Below are 20,613 nucleotides of genomic sequence, written 5' to 3' on the forward strand. Positions count from 1 at the left end.
ATTTTACGTCCTTAGAGAAAATTTTTTAAAAATATATCTTTAGGCTCTAATGCAGTCGTACAGAACTCAACGAAGTACTAAGACGCACCTATTTCATGGGCACCCGTGGACGCCGCAGATCCACCATCCATCACGCCGATCATGCGAAATCTGACCGTCCACTGCACAGTATTTTTTCTCTGACCTCCGCCGCTTCCGGCTGCCATCGCGCCACCGTCCGACCACCGCCGGAGATATATGAATCGCGTATTCCGACCAAATTGCGCCTCGTTTCCGATCAAATCATAAATTATATTCGATCATTTCGAATTTATCCAATGGATAAGGCAAGAAAAAGACCCCAAGACCAAAATTCTTTAAAAAAATTGGCAAATTCTTATTATAATCAATTATCATACCTCAGATGCATCATGCACAGATAAATTCTACTTCATATCAAAAAGAAAGGACAACAAAGGGCAGGGGAAAAAAATGAATAATGAAGAACACATGCTTACATTGAACAGACGAATACAACTTCCATCTTTATTTTGAGTAATAGATTGAGTCATCCATCCATCTCTCAACCCATCTGCTGAAAAAGATGGCCATAATATCCAAACAAATCTGTTCAAAAAGAAACTCTCATACCAAAGCTTTTTAACTTTTTAATTTTCTCCAGGGGCATGAATTATTGGATGAGAGTGAGAAATGCATCGAACAGAGTTTTTTGCCTCTGAAATCATGAAAGAAATAGTTCAAATTCAAGAACAAAGCCATACTACGGTAAATATAAACATCTATCTTCTTTGTATCCCCTTGCAACTTAAGGCAATAGGTTTGGTAGCTTCAGTTTGTCCATCAACTTAATGAAATTGCCAACCATTGATCTGCCTTCAGGTGTCATAATGCTTTCAGGGTGGAATTGAACTCCCTACAATTCAAAAGAGTAGGACCGATTAAAAAGAACAGAAGTTTAACAAAAGTATAAAACAACCCAGAGAGGCAAGTATTATTAAAATGGATGCATTTTGTATTGCAAACAATTATTTTAAGGAAAGCATGGGAAGGAATAATAATCCAAAAGAGAACATGTATATATTACACAGATCTTAAGAAGAGAGACATGGTTAAATCAGTATTTTTCAAATATTTTTTTCCTTCCTACTCCTCTCTTCTGTCCAGAAAAGGAGCTTCAAATTGCTCCCTTCCTTTCTTTTCTTCTTCTACAAATAGACAAGGGAATCTGACTACTTTTTCTCTCCTTTTTGGCTACTTTAACAGGTCATAGATTGGTATTCTTATCAATCTAGTTCTTCGACCAAATGGGAAGCATTAAATTCGAAGAATTGCCATATGTTGGTGTGCTATTTGTACCCAATTGATTACTTCTGATTCTGGTAATCAACTTTTCTCCAATTTGATGAAACACAGTGAGTAAATTTCCAGATTAAATTGTTGAGTTAGTCAATTCCTATGCAATTTTCTTTCAAGAGTTCTTCAGGGTAGAAGTCATAGGCAGCCAAAAAATCCAGTAAAAGACTATGGTAATGGATATTCTGAACTAAGGATTACGTTAAAACATACTCTGATGATAAGCAACTGAGTTTGGGTAACTGACAACAGCATAATTAAGATGAGAATAATTTCTCAAGAAATCATTAGAAGAAAAAAAAAATTCTTAGTTTTACCTGGATATGTTTGTGCTTCTTGTGACGAGCAGCCATTATTAATCCATCCTCTGTCCAGGCAGTGATCTCAAGTGAATCACTAGGAAAACTTTCTTTCTCGATCACAAGGCTGTGGTATCGGCAGGCGGTGAAGGGGCTGCACACAAGCATAGAAACAGTATAAAAGAAACAGAAAAATTCAACTTGCATATTCAACATGATCATGCAAGAGGAATAATGAGTAGCAAAATTATGCATAAATCACATGAAATTACAAAAGGAATATGTTCTGCAACATAAACATAACTACAAGAACCATCAGAAATGTGAGATCAATGAAGCAAACAAAATATGTTCTGCAACATAAACATAACTACAAGAACCATCAGAAATGTGAGATCAATGAAGCAAACAAAGTAACTTGGCCTTGATTTTCACCTTTGAAAAGATAATCACCCCTATCCTATTCCTGGAATAAACAAATTTATTAACACGTCTGCAAATGAAATGACAGTGAAATTCAAGGCTTGTATCTTCTAATGCTTCATCTATATGTTTTGTTATCTATATGACATTGTAGGATTGCTTGAACGAGGTATATCATTTCATTCCATTTTAATATTTCTGATTTGTTAATTCTTATAATTTAGCTTTTATAGACTAAAATATATTAGCTTAATTTCTAAACAAATTAAATTTGGGCAATAAGGATTACCTGATTAATTCATGGGTTGGTAGAAGGAAGCAGAAGTCAGTTCCAAGTAATTATCCCTACTTGCAGAATGGTATACATATACCCAAATAGCAAAAAATGAGCATCATCGATTCCTCATTTCATTTTCTAGATGCAGCCTCCAAGGAAAAAAATGTGTGCATGCAGAGTATGTAGATCATCTTTTCAGCATTAATCTTTCATGTACCACAAAAGATATGGCTTAATGTTAGATTGAGATCGAATCACTTGGTGCATGATTGCACCAACACTTAATATATTATAAATCCACTTTCTATAAAAAGGGCAATTTGGCGCACGAAGCTCCTATTAATACGAGAATCTCGAGGAGGGAGTTTATTGTATGTAGCCTTACCTTGCTTTGCAAGAGGCCATTTTCGAGACTCGAACTGTGACTTCTAAGTCACATGACAACAATTTTACCATTGCGCCAAAGCTCCACTTCTATACCTAATCAAAAATTAAAAATCCACGATACATCCATAAATCATAAAAGAACAATCAAAGACTCACTTAGGCAAACCATAAAATAAAGTATCTTCTAGTGATTCATCATAGTAGACAGGAGAGCTCTTCCCATGCATGACTCCTGAAGGAGCACGAACTATTTTTCCTGCAAGTTAACAAGGAAATTATCGCATAATATTGGTTTCTACATTACATACATTTTTGTGGCTTTCAGACACTAGATTTATTCAAACCTCCAAATGCCTCTCCAATGCATTGCAAACCCATACAAACTCCAAATAATGGTATTGAAGGACCCAGCTCAAGTACAGTTTGCAAGGAAATCCCTGAATCTTGAGGTATACCTGTACAAAAATAATAGTTGAATACCTCCTATTCATGTAAATGGAAACATAGAGTTCTGGAACGTCACTTACCTGGGCCAGGAGATATCAGTATTCCTCTTGGATTTATCCTAAAAAATAGGGCACACAATAGTATCACTGAAGTAAAGGAATTAAATCCTAAATTTATTTTTAATATTGAAAAAAAAATTGTAGAGAGGTAAACACGGATAAATGCCTTTTTATCTCATCCACAGTTATCTCATCATTCCGATATATTTCAAAATGCACGCCAAGCTCCCCCAGGTACTTAAGCAGAGAAAAAGTACAAAAGAGACGTTAAAATCATATATAATGCTGCAAACTATGAAAGAACAGTAAGCTAAGTTAAAATCACATACAATACTGCAAACTATGAATAGTTAACTAACTTCATGTCTCTTGTTATCAAACAATCAAGAAACCAACAAGGAGTATTTATGAGAATATTATACCAAATCGTTTACAAATAATTTGGATAATGGCATTACTTGTATGGAATTGTTTAGGGGACAACCATGATGTGACACAGTTTAAGTAAAAAGGCAACATATAGTTTCATAGGCAGATTCTTTCTTCTCCTTTTTACTTGTTTTGCTCCTTACCATAAGATGAATTATATTTACGCTGTGTTTTCTACAAGAAGAAAGATAAGGGAAAATGTGTATAGGGAAAGAATATGGGAACAAAGGAGAGAAACTTGATTTTCTAAAAACATAAAATACAATAATAATAATAATAATAATAATAATAATAATAATATCAGAGGGCTTCCACCCAAATTGATGTTTTCCACTTGATTTGGAAGAAGCCAAATTAAGGAAGATAAATGGCAAGAGCTCTAGCCTCTTCCTTCTCTCTCCATTTTAGACCAAATGACCTCGTTCGTGACAGAATAGCCATGTTGGAAAGGAGAACTTATGAAATTAATATTCGGATGTGCACGTTGCCCTCCTTTTATAGCTCGAGTCAACTCGGGCCATGTTATCCATGACTTTCTCCGCGGCTGAATGGCCTTCAAGTCGGGCTATTATCGACTCAGCTGAGACATCTCTTGATAGACTTGGCTTCCGCGACTCTTATCGACTTCCATCTCAAGTCGACTCCATCCACTCAAGTCGACTCGACTCCCTCAAGTCGACTTGAGTCATGACTCAGATGAGTTGACCCTGGGCTTGGGACTGTCTTTGTTTGTTTTACCTCTATTTCTTATCTTGCTTCCAATTCATGATTCCTGCAAGACAAACATACAAACAAACAAAGAACCTAAACCTTACCTTGTGGGTCTAACTTCGCCTTGTAGGTCTAACTTCAAAGTCCTGGGTTAGTCTGACGCCTACTGTTTCACTCTGGGAACACACCCTTATCCACTCCTTTCAAGAAATTTGTGCCAACCAAGTCCTCCTGACTTGTTGGACTTTTGCACGGCTCTGTCCTCAGCCCCCAGGATTTGCACTGCGACTGGTACTGGTCACATGTCGATCTTCCAGATCAGCCCAGATAAATGCTCCAGACCAGCCCAAACTTCTGCTGCGATTCGGTCCTCCAGACCAACCCAGACTTCACCTGGTGCTTCGACTCTACCAAGACTTCGACCTGATCCTCCAAACCAGGACTTCCCTTTGCTTAGCCTACAACTAGGACTTTCCCTTGCCTAGCTTCACTCACTAGGACTTCCCTTGCTCAATCGTCCAGGTTAGGACTTCCACTGCCTAGTCTAACCGACTAAGTCTTCTCGCTAGTCATCTGGTCTGACTAAAATTTATTCATAAATATCAAATGGATCAACCCCTTGGTAATAGGAAATATGTATTGCTCAAACATGAAACTCCAGACAAGAGCTAGTGCTTCTTGCACCAACAATAATATCATAGGGCTTCCACCCAAATTGATGTTTTCCACTTGATTTGGGAAGAAGCCAAATTAAGGAAGATTGTTGTTGTTGTTGTCCATTTTGAAAGAAGAGACAGTGCAACTGGGAATATACTTCCCCCAATATGTTTCCTTCCTTAGGTGTTTTAACCCAAGGAAATATGCTAAGGGTTGAAAGAAAGGATGTTTTTCTAGACCAGAAGAAAAACTCTAGATCATCTAAGTTGTCACCAATCTATCACTGCCTAAATTTCCTAATTATTGACATACACGACATGAGTAAATGCTCATAGCAAACAACATTACATACAGTAGCCAACTTCGAATAGTTGGTACTTACGTTTTTATTGTTATTGCAGTTGCTAAGTGCCAATTATTTGGAACCGACAAGAATATAGAAACAACAACAACCACCATCAAACTTTATCCCACTAGGTGGGTCGGCTATATGGATCCTTCTACGTCATTGGGCTCTATCCCCTACTATATCATCATTCATATTTAAATAAATTTTACCTTATTTTATTGTTGCTAATCAAGTCTTTTTTATCTTTCTCTTCCTTGTTTGATGTACATATTTGTCATAGTTTCACATCGCCTAACTAGAGCATTTAGTAATCGCCTATGTACATGTTCGTACCATTTTAAATGTGTCTCCCTGAGTTTTTCCTCAATAGGTGTAACCCTTACTTTCTCTCTAATATTTTTATTTTTTATCTTGTCGATCTTGTATGTCCACACATCCACCTTAACATCTTCATCTTTGCAACTTTTATCTCCTGCCCATGTGCTCGAGTTATAGCACAACATGTAGCTCTATATAGCATAACGGGTCTAACCGTCATTTTGTAAAACATTCCTTTAAGTTTTAGAAGTACTTTACGATCACCAAGAACACCTGACGTTCTTCTCCATTTCAACCATCTCGCTTGTATTCTATGTAAGATATCTTTCTCAATCCCTTCATTCTTTTGTAGAAATGATCTTAAATACTTAAAACTATAGATAACTCATCATCTCTTATTTTAACAACTGTCTCATTACGTCTAATATTACTAAACTTAAATTCTATATATTCTGTCTTTACTATACTAAGACTAAAATCTTTCACTTCTAGTGTTTTCCGCTAAGATTCGAGTTTAGCATTTACTCCTTTACATGTCTTATCCACCAAAATAATATCATCTGCAAATAACATGTATTGTTATATCATATCTTAGATGTGTCCAGTGAGTTCGTTCATGATTAGTGTAAAAAAATAGGAAATTAAAAATAATCCTTGATGTAACTCTATCTTTATGGGGGGCGCTTCAGTTAATCAGCCTGAAGTCTTCATCTTGTTCTTACATTCTCATACATATACTTAATTATTCGATATATGTAATGATAGCACCTCTCTTTTCTAAAATTCTTCGTATAATTTCCCTTGATAAGTCTTGCTTTTGTTTGATAGTTTTCAATTAATACAAGAAGATATATAATTCTATTATCAACCTTACAAGCATAGATTCAAATTGATTTTGAATCATATATGTGTTCATTAGTCTTTTTTTAAAATGTTCATAAATGACTATTAGTTAAATACCCCTATATTCAGGGTTGATAAAACTTTTATCAATATGCTAAATAAACATAAAAAGATTCAAAATAAATAAATATATTTGTATATCAAACTCAATAATCAATCAAATAAGCTTAAAATGTAAAATCAAACAAGCTTGAATTGAGAACTCGATAACATCTAAACGAACCAAGCTCAAGCTCGTAAAAAAGAAATCAAGCCGAGCTTAAACAATCATTTCAAAAGCTTGGTTCATTTTAGGCTCCGCTCGGCTTGATTATCTTATCAAACAAACTTGAACACCACAAAGTTTGGCTCAGCTTGGCTTGCTTACAACCCTACCTATAGTTTGCATAATTTTATATAAAGGCGTTAGAGTACTTATCCTCTACTGGTCAGATATTTTTTAATTTTTAATATCAGGTTGAATAACTTTATAAGTCATTCAATACCTTATTTCCCTACGTACTTCCATATCTTTATTAGAACATCATCTAGTCAAACTGTTTTTCTATTTTGCATCCCATTTAAAGCTGGTTGTACTTTTGAAATTTGAATTCTATGATAAAATTTAAATTTTTATACTCATTTGACCTACTTAAATTACCTAAATTAAGTTGATCACCTAAACCTTCATTAAAAAGTTGATGAAAATACATCTTCCATCACTCTTTTACTTCTTTATCATGTACTAATACCCTATTGTATTTCTCTTTATTTGAATAAGATCTCTTGTCTTTCTCTCTCTCGCTTTAGCTATTTTGTAAATATCTTTTTCACCTCTTTTGTATTCAAATTTTGATATAAATGTTCAAAAGTTTCATTCTTAGCTTCATTCAACTTTCTAGGCCTCTTTCTTGGCTACTGTATATTTTTTTATGTTTTCCTCGTACTTGTATATAATATTTTATAGGCTCTTAGATTTTCTTTCACTTTCTCTTGTACTTTCTCATTCCGCTACCAATATTCTTTACTTAGATGTGCACGTCATTTTAACTCACCGAGTACATTCTTGGCTACTATTTTCAACTTTGATATCATTTTATCCCATATCGTATTTGAGCCGTCATATATTTCTTAATACTTGTACTCATATTCTCTCCTTAAATATATTTTGTTTTCCATCCTTTAACTTCCACCACTTAATTCTATGAATCATGCATATTTTCCTTCTATTGATACTATGCTTGAAGTGTATATTCAAAACTACAAACCTATGTTAGGTTATTAAGTTTTCTTCAAAGATAACCTTGTAATCTTTATAAATCTTTCTATCCTTCTTCCTAATCATAAAAAAAGTAAATTTGTGATTTATTATTCCCACTTTTGAATGTGACCAAGTGTTATTCTCTTTTCTTAAAAAATATATTAGCTAATATAAAATTATATGTTATTACAAAATCCAATATAGTTTTCTTTTCTTCATTTCTTATTTCAAACTCATAACCCACATGTACCCTATCATATTCCTCATTTTTCACTCCTACGTGCGCATTTAGATCTCCTCCTATTAAAATCATTTCGGTCGACGAAATATTTTGTAATACCTCATCTAGGTCGTCCCAAAATATAGATTTCGTGTGTTCGTCTAATCTTACTTGAGGTACATATATGTTAATTACATTAATAGTTTCTTTCACCACCAATATCTTAAGAGCTACAATCCTATTTCCCTTTCTAACTACTCATACCACTTCATCCTTTAACGAATTATCAACAACAATATCTATTTCATTTTTTATTTTACTCCTTCCTGTATACTATAACTTAAAATTTGAATTTTCTATCATCTTTGCCTTCTCTCCTAATCAGCATATCTATTACTTCCATTATTTTATCAGTGAGTGTCTACTAGATTTCATATTCCAAATCTTAGACAATTAAATTTTCTATAATATTTGTTCTTACCCAACCTATGGTGTAAGAACTCTTGCATATTTAACATTATACTCGAGTTCTCATGGAGATGTAGTGGTCTTTGCCAAGACATTACAGTCGGAACCTACAACGTGTTCCTTACGAGGAACATCTTAGCATTAGCACAATAGTTCGATGGATTCATTTATTGAATATTTGCCTGTAAATCCACATTGATAGGAACCTAATGTGCAATCCTTACCCTTTTTCAACCGGGCTTCGGACCGGCTTTGGCGGATTTGACAAGAATATAAAAAGTAACATTATATTTCCAAGGTAACATGTACAGGTTAATTTGCATCCAAGTATCAGGCAACAGAATCCTAAATAAAAGAAATTACATATGCCCCTTAATAATAATTTTTCGGACCGGGCAGGGATAATTTCATATGCCCAACTACTAAGTAGCAAAGATATAAAATAAAAATAAAAATAAAATTTAGAATTTCATAGCACGCTGTTCTAACAACTAAGAACCAAATTAAAAAATTATAAAATCCAAAAACAGAATCTAGTATCTACGGCATACCGATAATCATAACTTTTGAAAGCAATGGTAAAAAGGTATGAGAACCAGAACTTATTCAACGGTGACTTTCCATCAAAATTAAACTACCTGGCAGAGATTATAGGTAAAGCTGTCATAGTTATCGATGACGACGATAGGACTTTCGTCCGTCGAACTCACTGCACCAGCAGCGCCATTCCTGACAACCGGCTTGGCGAATCCTCTAGGGATCGTAGGCCGGAAGCTCTTCCCGAGGGCAAAACCCCCACGCTCGAGTCCTGAAGGGAGAAGGCGAGGTCAAGCAACCGCGCGGCGCGAACGGAAAACCAAGATCAACACCACTGAGGCACTGACTCACCCGACGACCGAGAAGAAGGGATGGAGACGGCGGCGGCGACGGTAGGAATCCGGCGAGGGTCGCCGCCGCGTGGGGTTCGGGGAGCGGAGCAGGGTTTGGAGGAGAGGAGAGAGGACGCCATGCGAAGGAAAAGGGCGAGTGTTGAGAAGGCCGCGAGGGTCTTAAAAACGATCGGCGTCAGGAAGTTACTCCAGATGGGTCCCACTCAGGGGGGAGGGGCCCACTGGATATGATTCTTGGAATGATTTTTGGATAATTTTGATTATTCTATTTTTAAAATTTATTTTTTTTCTAATTTAAATTAATAATGTGATATTAAATTGGAAGTTGAATGGATTATATGGCGCAAGCAATCAAACCTCTTCATATAAATGTTTACATTTTTCTTAAATAAATTTTTTAGATGATAAATTAATTTAATTTTTTAGGTTTTATAATTAATGAAGGGGACCAAAGAGCTTGTGACATACCAAATTTCTCCTTTAAACTTTCATTAAGAACAAGACACTAATCAATTAACAATTAATTAACTATGAGATATGTCTTATAGTTAATTGTGGATTAAGGCCTTTAATCCCCATTTTGTTAGGTAAGGCTTATAACTTTCTCCGTGTGTGTGTTTTTGCATACTCTAGTCATGGAGGATTACTTTGATAAATACTTTTGATTCATGGAGTTAATTTGTAAAGAAATTGTATGCGTCCGGCCTGCTCAACTTTTAGATAATATTTATGACGAAGAATGTGTGGTTAGAGTTGATGATATCATGAAACTGATTAGTAATATAATTATTAGAGATAAATTTTAGAAGTGATATGTGTTGATAATTAAATTGTTTAATACTTTACGTCATGTAAGAATAAGATGTTCATGGTGTTTTGTATAGAGGTCACTTTCATAGCCTTCAACACATATCATGAACTATAACATGTTAGAATGATATTCTATATATGTAATGTCTTAATTCACAATAAAATTATAGTAATTGTGATGTGATTATTAATACTCATTTAATTAATTTATATCACGAAAGAGAGGTCCAAATGGGTTGATCGTGTTTAGTTATACGACACGATTTGTCACATGTCGTCGTGTTGGCAAATTGACTCGTGCCCAAACCAATCCAAGCATGGATCCATCGACCTTAAATCTTCTAAAAAAACAACAAATTTAAAATATTTTAAAATATATATATATATATATAATCCACATAATTAAACTAATGCCCTTGTCATCTTCCCACCTAACCCATGTATTAGTGATCCACGTCACTAAACATAATTAACATCCATATCTATTAATTCAATTATCGAAAGTAAAACTTTACTTAGCAACATCCAAACATCATCAATAGGAACTCTTTTAACTTTTATTAAACAATCACAAAGTCAATTAAAAATTTTCAGAGTATATAAAAATAAAAATGTATTTTATATATATATAAGGATTGTAATAATACTAAATGAAAATAAACTCATTTTTTGTTTAAAAAAGGAAAATGATGACGTGGCCTTATCTCTATATAAAGCTCTGGTTGCTCATTCCCAAAAGAGCGAAGAAACAACTTCGATCACAATTGTAGGCACGACTTGTGCTACGATGCTGATAGCTTATCTCGACCACCAGCTGCAAGGGCAGCAGCAGCGGCTCGTGTCCGCCGGCGGAAGCAGCTCCGACGAGGCGATCCTTTGCGCGCTCGGCGTCGAGGAAGCTGTAGACGTCGCCCTCTCCGCCCGCGACTTTGGCGGGGTGGTTTCGCTGTGGCCGGCGAGGTTCCTCCGGCCGTCGACCGCCGACGACGTCGCGCGCGCTCTTCGCCTCGCGGCGAGCTCATCCGGGCTCACCGTCGCCGCCCGTGGAAACGGACACTGCGTCGGCGGACAAGCCATGGCGAGAGGGGGGATCGTCCTCGACATGCGCGCGCTCGGACCGCCGATGTCCTTGGCCCCCGGAGGCGCCGCCGTTGATGTCCCCGGCGGCGCGCTGTGGTCGGAGGTGCTGGAGTGGACAGTGTGCAACCACATGATGGCGCCTCCGTCATGGACGGACTACCTCGGCCTCACCGTCGGCGGGACGCTGTCCAACGGCGGCGTCGGCGGGCAGTGCTTCCGCTACGGGCCGCAGGTCAGCAACGTGGTGGAGATGGATGTGGTGACCCCCGACGGCGATCGCCGCCTATGCTCCGCCTCCATCAACTCCGACCTCTTCTTCGCCGTCCTCGGCGGCCTAGGCCAGTTCGGCGTCATCACCCGCGCTCGTCTCGCTCTCCTCCCCGCCCCCAAAATGGTGAACGCCCCTTTACTCTCTGCCTTTTTCCGGTGATCCAACAATTTTGAAGATTTTAGGGTGGAAACTGAAATAATTTCTCCCCATCTCATTATTATGCAGGGTAATTTTCAGTACGCTCCCAAGCATTACTAGATTTTCGACTAAAGCCTCCCAACCTCCTACTCTTTAAGTGATTTAATACTATTTTAAAAGGATAAAATAAATATTTAATCTTTATTTCACTATTTTAATAGTAAAATAGGAATATTAAAAATATTTCAACTTTATCAAAAGTTAAAAACTATATTGGAAAAGTTATAAATTGTAAAGGCAATTCAAAGGAATATCTATGAAAGTACAGAGGGTAGAATCATAATATATCTAAATTATAAGTATTTGCATAAAAAATGACAAAGTACGTCATCAATGAAAGTTTTCACAATAAATCTGCAAGGTCTAGAGTGAAATATCTAAAATAGGAGAACTGATTTGGATAACCTTTGGTATGGAGTATGGACGGTGAAACTTCTTTTTTAATCCAATATATTTCTGAAATTTGTTATTGGCGGACGCAGGTGAGGTGGAGGAGGGTGGTGTACGCAGACTTGGAGACTTTCGCCGGCGACGCCGAGTCACTGGTGACCCAGCCCGACGCGTCGGCCTTCGACTACGTGGAGGGCTTTGCGTTCCTGAACGACGCGTCGGACCCGGTGAGCGGGTGGAACTCGGTGCCCATTCTGCCCGGATCGGCCTTCGACCCCGCCGACTTCCTGGCCGCCGCCTCCGGCCCGGTTCTCTACTGCCTCGAACTCGGCCTCTACTACGACGACCGCGTCGCCGACCGTGTCGACGAGGTGCGCAATATCTAATTAAATCCCTAAAATTTCTCCGTTTTACAGTGACAATTTTCTAAGTAACTATCAGTCAATTTTCAAAACGCCCCTCTAAAGTTTTTAAAATTATCCCTAAGGTTCCCTTCACCTTTTTAATATTTTATTTGGAGAAAAAAATTGTAAAAGTGCTTCATATTTTTATTATCAATAAAAAAATGTTAAAAAAATTATTAAGAGGGTGTTTCGTTTTATTTTTTTTATCTTTAAAATTCTTTTATTATAATATTTTTGTCAAATTTACTATAACATTTATATTTTTAATTAAGATTATTATAATATTTAATAGTCTTGATAAAAAAATTGATTAAAATTATTATAATATATATCATTTTTTATTAAAATTGTGAAGTTTTAGTTAAAAATATTATAAATAATTTTAGTCAAACTACTTAATATTATCAATTAAGTTAAAGTAATTTTATTTTATATTATATTAATTTAGCTAAAAAATATTAAAATAATAATATTTCGAAGAAAAAAATAAAATAGGTGCTCTTTTAATTTAGAATACTTTATGATGATGAAAAAAATATGCGGTATTCTTTTTATTTTTGCAAATAAAAATTTAAAAGGTTTTTACTATAATAATATTTCAATTAAAAAAAATAAAATAGGTGCCTTTTGATATTTTCTTAATATGCGGTATTCTTGTTATTTTTGCTAGTAAAAATTTAAAAGGATTTTTAAAATAATTAAATAATAGATAATATTTAAAATATCCTTCTACATTTAATTTTTTTAATATATATTTTGTTAATATTAAAATTGTTATTGAAATTTTTGGGGCTTCGGCAGCGAGAGGAGGAGCTGCTGCGGCGGTTGCGGCACGCGAGGGCGGCGGAGTTCGCGGCGGACGTGGGCTACGTGGCGTTCCTGTCGCGAGTGGCGCGGGTGGAGGCGGAGGCGCGCGCCGGCGGGACGTGGGCGACGCCTCACCCCTGGCTTAACCTGTTCATTTCCGCCGGCGACATCGTCGATTTCGGCCGGAATGTGTTCAAGCGCATCCTCCTCGGCGGCATCGGCGGGCCGATGCTCGTCTACCCCTTGCGACGGAGCAGGTGAGTCCTCTCTGTTCTGGTATTGTTTGAGCGGCAAAGGTGCGACCTTTAGTGGTTTAAAATGGCGGCGGCGGCGGGACTGGTCAGGTGGGACGAGCGGATGTCGGTGGCGCTGCCGGACAGCGAGGTGTTCTACCTGGTGGCGCTGCTGCGGTTCATCGCGCCGGGAGCAGGGGAGGCGGCAGCGGCGGCAGCAGCGGCGGAGCAGAACTGGGAGATCCTGCGCCACTGCCGGACTAAGGGACACGACTTCAAGGTGTACATCCCTCGATACGATAGCGAGGGCGACTGGGCGGCGCACTTCGGCCGAGATTGGGGCCGCTTCGTGGAGCGGAAGCGGCGGTACGACCCGATGGCCATCCTCGCCCCGGGGCAGAACATCTTCTCCCGGGTCCGCCCGCTCGCCCTCGCCGCCGCCCGACCACCTGAAATAATTTCCGCACGGCCGGCGATCGTCGACGATAGTAACGATCGATCGATTGAAGCGGCCCAAAACTCGCCGGCCGGCGACAAAAATGTAACCAAACTTGTATTTTGATCCCAATTATTTCAAAAAATTCCGTTTTGCCCCTCCTCGCCCTGAAGCCTGATAAATGAAAATTTTGAGCCTCATTATTTCAAAAAAAATGGTACTTTTCACGGTGCCCCCTATTATTTCATCATCGTCATTTTACTCCTCGTAGTTTGTAGACGGCCCCTATCATTTCTTATATTTTGATCATTCTTTTTAAACTTTACTCTAAATGAGTGCCTTCCTCAATCATAGGGGCCTTTCGACAATGATTTATGAGGGATAGATTGATAGATCGCGATAGGTAGACGTGGCAGCGGGCGGTTGGTGGATGCCACTTTCTTAAATTTTGATCAAGTTACTAATTTTGTACCGATTTGTAATGAACGTTGCATCGATATAGTAGAAGTGTATTCGATGCAGCAGACTTGTAGAAGAGTGCCAATTCGATGATCCAAAAGATATAGAATTAGGATTGGAGGTTTTAGTTGCTTTTGGGTCATAACTGAGTTTGTTATGATGGAACAGAGTTACATAAATAGATAAAAGTTCGAATCTCGACGAAACTAAAATAATGCCTTCTTTCATCATGGTTAACTGTAATTTCTTGATTTACCTCCTTGCATATGATCATGGGACCGACCGCGTAAGACCGCTAGAGTGACAGGATTCAAGGTTTTAAGATTCGAGTCATATAGAATTGAACTTGAATTTTTTTTATCAGGTCGGATTTGACTTAATCCGGTTTAACTTTAATCTAGGATGAAAAAATTATTTTAAGATTAAATTAAATTTTATTTTAAAAATTAAGATATTTTAGGTATATCATGAGTAAAAAGTTAATACGATATGATGAAATATTGAGATAGAAATGAATAACAATTTTTTAATTGGTCGGTCAAGTTATTGGGTTCAGATTTATAATTTTCAAATTAAGTTGGAATTTAAGTCAGATTCAAAATGAACTTTTTTAATAATATCCTTATTTTGGTCCAACCCCAGTATATCCGATCCATCCGAATTAACCTCCTTGATTCGAATAGTATGTGCGGTTGACGAGATTGAATTAAGTTGGATCATCAAATAAAATAATTTTATGTTTTATCTTATACTTTTTTATGAATGTGTATATTTGTGCTAACGATTAATCTTTTTGAATCATAAAAGAAAAACAAGAGTTGTCTGCCGTGCTAATTTGTCCAAACTAAATTGATTTATATCGACGATATTTCGGTCACCCTCAGAGATAGTCAATTCCACTGTTCATTTTTTTTAGTATACCTTTTTTTTTCTTGGAAAGCTCAGTCTTTTCTTTGTTATGACTAGTAGTGCCGGGCGGGTTGATGGAACCTCCTGTTGGCACCACAGCAAAATATATAATTCATCATTCCAGCGATCTCATATGATCGATCTCACGATCATCTATAATGAGGTAAATCAAAAAGTTACAGTTGACCATTACAGGAGAGTACATTGCCTCAGCTTTGTCGAGATTCAATCCTTACTCATTGCAGCAAAACTGCCCCATAGTAACCAACTCAACTATATAAAATATATGGTGGGACTTTGAAAGTATAAACTCGAAGAGGTATGCATTTTAGGGTTTAGAATTGTCTCCTTGCGTAAAGCCATATATAACAATGAGAAAAACTTCTTTAGCAATTCGAGCTTTCATTATGAGTTTTTGGGGAATTGCCGAACAATACTGATGGTGTCCTTTTTCGTCCATTCGAGTTCCTCCTCTCCCTTCGCCTTAAGGGTGAAAACTCATCCGGCGTGCTCCTAGTGGTCTACAAGTCAAAGTGCATCAGTGGGGGATAGGTGTTGCTAGCTCGACCCTTCGACGATAAAGTCAGTGACGGGCTGAAGGATAGAGCTCACGAAAGCGCGAAAGAGAGAGAAAAAAAGATGTTCAATGGAGAAGAGTTGTTTCTGTGTGTAATAAAGAAAATCATCTCCTTTACACTTACATTCGTTGATCCTTTTATATCTGATGGAAGAGAATCTTTATGTAGTACCTGACATTGTCGGATTGTTGGGAAGCCGAAAAGGGCAGCCGTTAGATAATATACCAACATTGTCGGGCCGTTGACAAGTGTTGCCTTATGCCAGGTTATTAGAGGTCATCGAGTCATTAAGAGTTGTTGGAAATCCCTATATGAAACACTGAGTGCTCAGGAAAACAAACCTCGAATGACTATTCCAAGTACTATAACTGTCTGAATTTGAGTGGGATGGTGTAGGACGAAGGCCGAGTACTCGAGAGAGTATATCTCGAGTCTAAACGAGATGTTGCTCAGGATATGAGACTGACGAGTCAAGAGTGCTCAGGAAAAGGAAATGGTCGGTGGAGAAATAAGGACCAATGTTTGGGAGTAACTTTGAGACCATCAAATACAAAAATTAGAAATTTATAGAATAAATGTTGTAAAAGATTGTAAAAGTGAGTAATTGTTCTTAGGACGTAGCACATACAGTAGACGTATGGTATTATTGACGTAATGGCCAGGGGTTAATTCCAGAAGGTGATAATCTGGGATCGATTTCGTCATGTGTCTAACACCTGTGTACCTAAATGAACATTCCTTCTATATCTGTGAAACTAATTCTAGGAAGCCATTGAGGTAGCACATCTACCCCCTCTCGTGCTAGTTTTGTTCGGTATTTTAAGATAAAGTTTTCGCGAAACTTTCTGAAAAATGCCTTTCTATTCTATTATTGACATCTTACTACGATAATGGTTCCAAATGGAATTAGTTTATCCCACAACATTTCACATCACACGTTACGACAAAAGACAACTAAACTCGAGATTGAACAAGCAAACACAAAGCGAGAGGAAAAGATGGGCAAAAGCAAGAAAAAGAAAAGGCAATGTCAAAAAGCATGCATCATCAACTTCATTCTCCACTTTTTTTTTTTTTAGGGTTCTAAACATATTTTAATCTTCCTTCCTTTTCGATATGGCACAATCGAGTTCCCTTAAAGCATTATACTTATATTTGGGGTATCGATCGGAATGATTGTGAAGTTTGATTCTACGACTCCCCGGGGTAATGGTACCGCAGTAGAACATTCAGGTTGTCACCCAGGCACCTGCAATTCGATCTCCAACTGCGACGTATTTATAGAAATTTTCTTCCAAATGGGGAGTGCAATCAAAGGATGCTAGACGTCTGGGCTGACCGCTGCGTGCACTTCCCGATTTACCCTGATGGCCGGTGGGAAACTTCCGTGGGGCCGGGCCGATCACTCAAGGGATAGTCAATGAGGCTAACTGAGATTTATCATTTTTTTGAATTAGAATTATATCAAGGAACTCCTTATAGAATTCTAAAATTAATTCTCAAGATTATAGAGGTTCCTTACGAAATTATGATTGCACATTGAAGAACAATGGTGCTTTGGGTGATCCTTTCCTAAGAATTAGATAGTTTTCCCGACTAAGTCTTTTATTTGATGGGTAGCATTGATAAAATTACTGTGAAAGCTATAAACTTAGAAGAGGAGGGCATATTAAAGAAATGACTGTGTATTGACTCAATTGAATTATTTGAGATTTAGAAGTGAAAGAAATTATTTTATTTACTAATAGTGGTTAAATTGGTGTATTATCAAATTACACCCTCATTGTCACGGTAGTAGATATAGATCTTTTGAGAATACGCCTTAACAAAGACAAATGGTTAATAAGGACACTGATTTTATTATGTTTATGAGGAAGAGAAAAGAGAATAAAAGGAGAATTTCATTCTCCATTTTAGTTACGATTTTTTTTCCTCCCCAATTTAATATGTAAATTTACAATTATAGTAGCATTTTTTTTATTTTACTCATAATTTAATTTTAATTTTTAATTTTTATAATTTAAAAATATGCCTGTGTGATTTTTTCGGAGGTGGAATGGAAAGGTAAATAAAGTACAAGGGGAAAAATGAAATTTTGAAAAACAAAAATGGTATAAATATAAAAATTAGGAAGTGCATGCGAATCTTTGAGACTTAGGGAGCTTCTTTTTAGCACATCAACTTTAGACCAAGGGGAAAAAAAGTGATGTTGATCGAATCGAATTGAGAGATCGTTCGATGCTTTATTGTTGATCTTCTTCTCAATTCATGGGCTACTCGATAGGATCGATTAAACTATAGTACAACTCGAAAAACTATGTTCGAAGTTCGATTGTTTTTCGAAACAAAACCACGGGTTCGACTAGCTAATTATGTTAATGTTCGAACATCTTATACTTTCTAGCTTCTTTAAACATGTTATATGTCCTCTTAATTAAGCTCAATCGGTTGGAATATTGTTTTTTTCTCACAAAAAACTAATCGGTTGATGGATTGTGAATCCATCCTTTTGGTTGATTTCATGTTTGGTAAATGAAAAAACTTATCGACTCTCCATTATGTTAACTTTAAATAATTATAAGAAACAAATTTGTTATAAGTTTCACAACATAGAAAGCAAGTAAGATCGCACCATAAACATCGATAAAAAACACTTGCTAAATTTTGTCTACCTAGATTTCTATCGGACTAGGGTTATAAATGAGCTAACACGAGTTGAACCCAAATGGTATGTAAATTAATTTGTTTGGTTATCTTATCTTTGCAAGCTCAACTAACAACATGGTTGCTTCCTCATGTGAAAAACCTCTATAAATGATTTAGTTTTCGGTCTTTAAACCGATGTCCTAACCTTGCTCTCATGTGGTAAATTGGTAGCCCCCTAACTTGATGGCACGACTGGACATAAGGATGAGTGTGTTGCTCCTTTGATCTAGCCTATTGGACATGTGTGCAATGCATGCCAAACAACGACAAGATTTGTGGTAGCGTGCAGGGGGCTGCCCAAGCCCAAGTCAAGCAAGAGGTATATACTTGGATTATGGCAAGCAGATGCGACGATTGAACGTGTTGAGTCTTAGCATTTAGCCAAGCAAGCTTATAAGAAATTGTGAGTGAGAACATGCGATGGGGCGCATGCCATGCAGCATAACTAATAGAGCGGCAAGTGGGTTGTTTTGCCTATGTTCGTGGTTCCGGGCTTGGGCCATGCATGATGTGCATTGTGCAGCATGACATTTGGCATGGTGCCAAAATAATAAAGTAATGTGGACAAACAATTTTGTACATGTAAGAAAGAGTAGATTGGTAAAACTATCATATAATCGCCGAGCCAACCGCTGCCTATGCATTATAAATAGGCAAGGTTGGACAATGGCAAGAGGATGAACAAATATGTAAGGTTTTACTTGTATTTCTTTCTAATTATTATGAATAATAAAGGTTGAAAAGTTTTCTGTACATTGAGTATTATTTGCTTGTGACTTTGTTAGTCATATGTGCCTTAGTGTTGCTTTTGGGAGCTGAATCAAGTGCGGGATTTGATGGCTGCGTAGGAAAATTTCGAAAGGAGAAATTGACCTTGTGACACAAATGTCAAAAGTGTGAAGAAGAAGAGTAGTTGAAGGTTGACCGTTAGGGAAGAAAGGAAGTTGCATTGCCTTTTGCCAAAATTAGTTGAACCCTCTCCCCTTCTTCATGGCTTTATAAACCCCATCCACTCGCCATCCATCAAAACACACCCAACACGAGATAACTTCTTCCTTTCCTCCTCTCTTGTTTCGTTCGATATCGTTCAGTGTTCCAGTCTTTCACCTCCTTCATGGGACCTGGAGGACCTGGAGGGCCTGGAGGGCCTCCTGGGCCAGGGTGGGCTCCTCTCCCTGGGGGCCCTTTTCCAGGCTGGGCCCCAGCACCACCAGGGGGCCCATTTTGGGGGCCAGGTTTTGGTGGCTTCCTACCCTCATGGTCCTAGTAAACACCTCCTTCACTACACAACACTGTAAACACCGACCATGTCCACTACACACTCGAGGACCGAATCGGTTCGGTCGGATCGATAAAGAAAAACCGGTTAAAAAAAAAGGCTTATGTAATTTATTTCTGATTTATTTTCTGTTTGATTGCAGTTTTTACTTCCTGTGCTGCTGCTGTTTACTTCAGGAATGCTGTGGGCCCTTCTTCGGGGCGGGTCCAAGGCCTTATGGTCCTCCTCCTCCTTTTTGAAATATTATGAAGTTACAAGGGTGATTGGTAAAAGACGCATGTGAAGGCTGAAAAACTATGGAGAACCACATTATTCATAAAGATGCTTTTGTAATTATAAGGTGTGATTTATTGTTTGCGAAATTTAGAGGACTGAAAAGGAAAAAGAAACTTTTGTAATGTCTTAGTGACCATGTAGTCATGTACTAGAGCAATATAATTAAATACAAGGGGTTTAATAACTTTTTCTAATCCATTTTAAAAAATATGAGATTTAATAGAAATTTTTTACTTCATCTGTAAAAAGTGAAATTCATCACACCAACGGTTTTACATGATCAGTATCATAACCATTTATAAGGAGGAAAATCAAAAAATTATAATTGACTACGATGAAAGTGGATA

General features: G+C 37.4%; 3 protein-coding genes across 3 annotated transcripts; 2 read left to right on the forward strand and 1 right to left on the reverse strand.

The window, feature by feature from the left end:
• Window positions 1-403: 403 nt before the first annotated feature.
• LOC141824578 (anthranilate synthase beta subunit 2, chloroplastic-like) lies at window positions 404-9,556 on the reverse strand. Its single transcript, XM_074711885.1, has 8 exons — window positions 9,429-9,556; window positions 9,179-9,348; window positions 3,412-3,482; window positions 3,267-3,304; window positions 3,084-3,194; window positions 2,896-2,995; window positions 1,671-1,806; window positions 404-913 (listed from the first exon to the last, which is right to left on the reverse strand). Exons 1-8 carry the CDS (start codon window positions 9,547-9,549, stop codon window positions 806-808), a joined length of 855 nt encoding a protein of 284 aa, XP_074567986.1. The 5' UTR covers window positions 9,550-9,556; the 3' UTR covers window positions 404-805.
• Window positions 9,557-11,021: 1,465 nt separating this feature from the next.
• LOC141825095 (cytokinin dehydrogenase 11-like) lies at window positions 11,022-14,222 on the forward strand. Its single transcript, XM_074712488.1, has 4 exons — window positions 11,022-11,714; window positions 12,272-12,550; window positions 13,385-13,647; window positions 13,735-14,222. Exons 1-4 carry the CDS (start codon window positions 11,028-11,030, stop codon window positions 14,183-14,185), a joined length of 1,680 nt encoding a protein of 559 aa, XP_074568589.1. The 5' UTR covers window positions 11,022-11,027; the 3' UTR covers window positions 14,186-14,222.
• A 5,535-nt stretch (window positions 14,223-19,757) lies between these two features.
• On the forward strand, window positions 19,758-20,464 carry LOC141825681 (uncharacterized). The gene is made up of 2 exons (XM_074713067.1): window positions 19,758-19,972; window positions 20,120-20,464. The coding sequence occupies exons 1-2, from the start codon at window positions 19,826-19,828 to the stop codon at window positions 20,237-20,239; spliced, it is 267 nt and encodes an 88-aa protein (XP_074569168.1). The 5' UTR covers window positions 19,758-19,825; the 3' UTR covers window positions 20,240-20,464.
• The last annotated feature ends 149 nt before the right edge of the window (window positions 20,465-20,613 follow it).

The sequence above is a fragment of the Curcuma longa genome, chromosome 3 (genome assembly GCF_044706935.1).
Source record: "Curcuma longa cultivar G26 ecotype Majalengka, Jawa Barat chromosome 3, ITB_CL_G26_1.1, whole genome shotgun sequence".
In the NCBI taxonomy this organism is placed as follows: Eukaryota; Viridiplantae; Streptophyta; class Magnoliopsida; order Zingiberales; family Zingiberaceae; genus Curcuma; species Curcuma longa.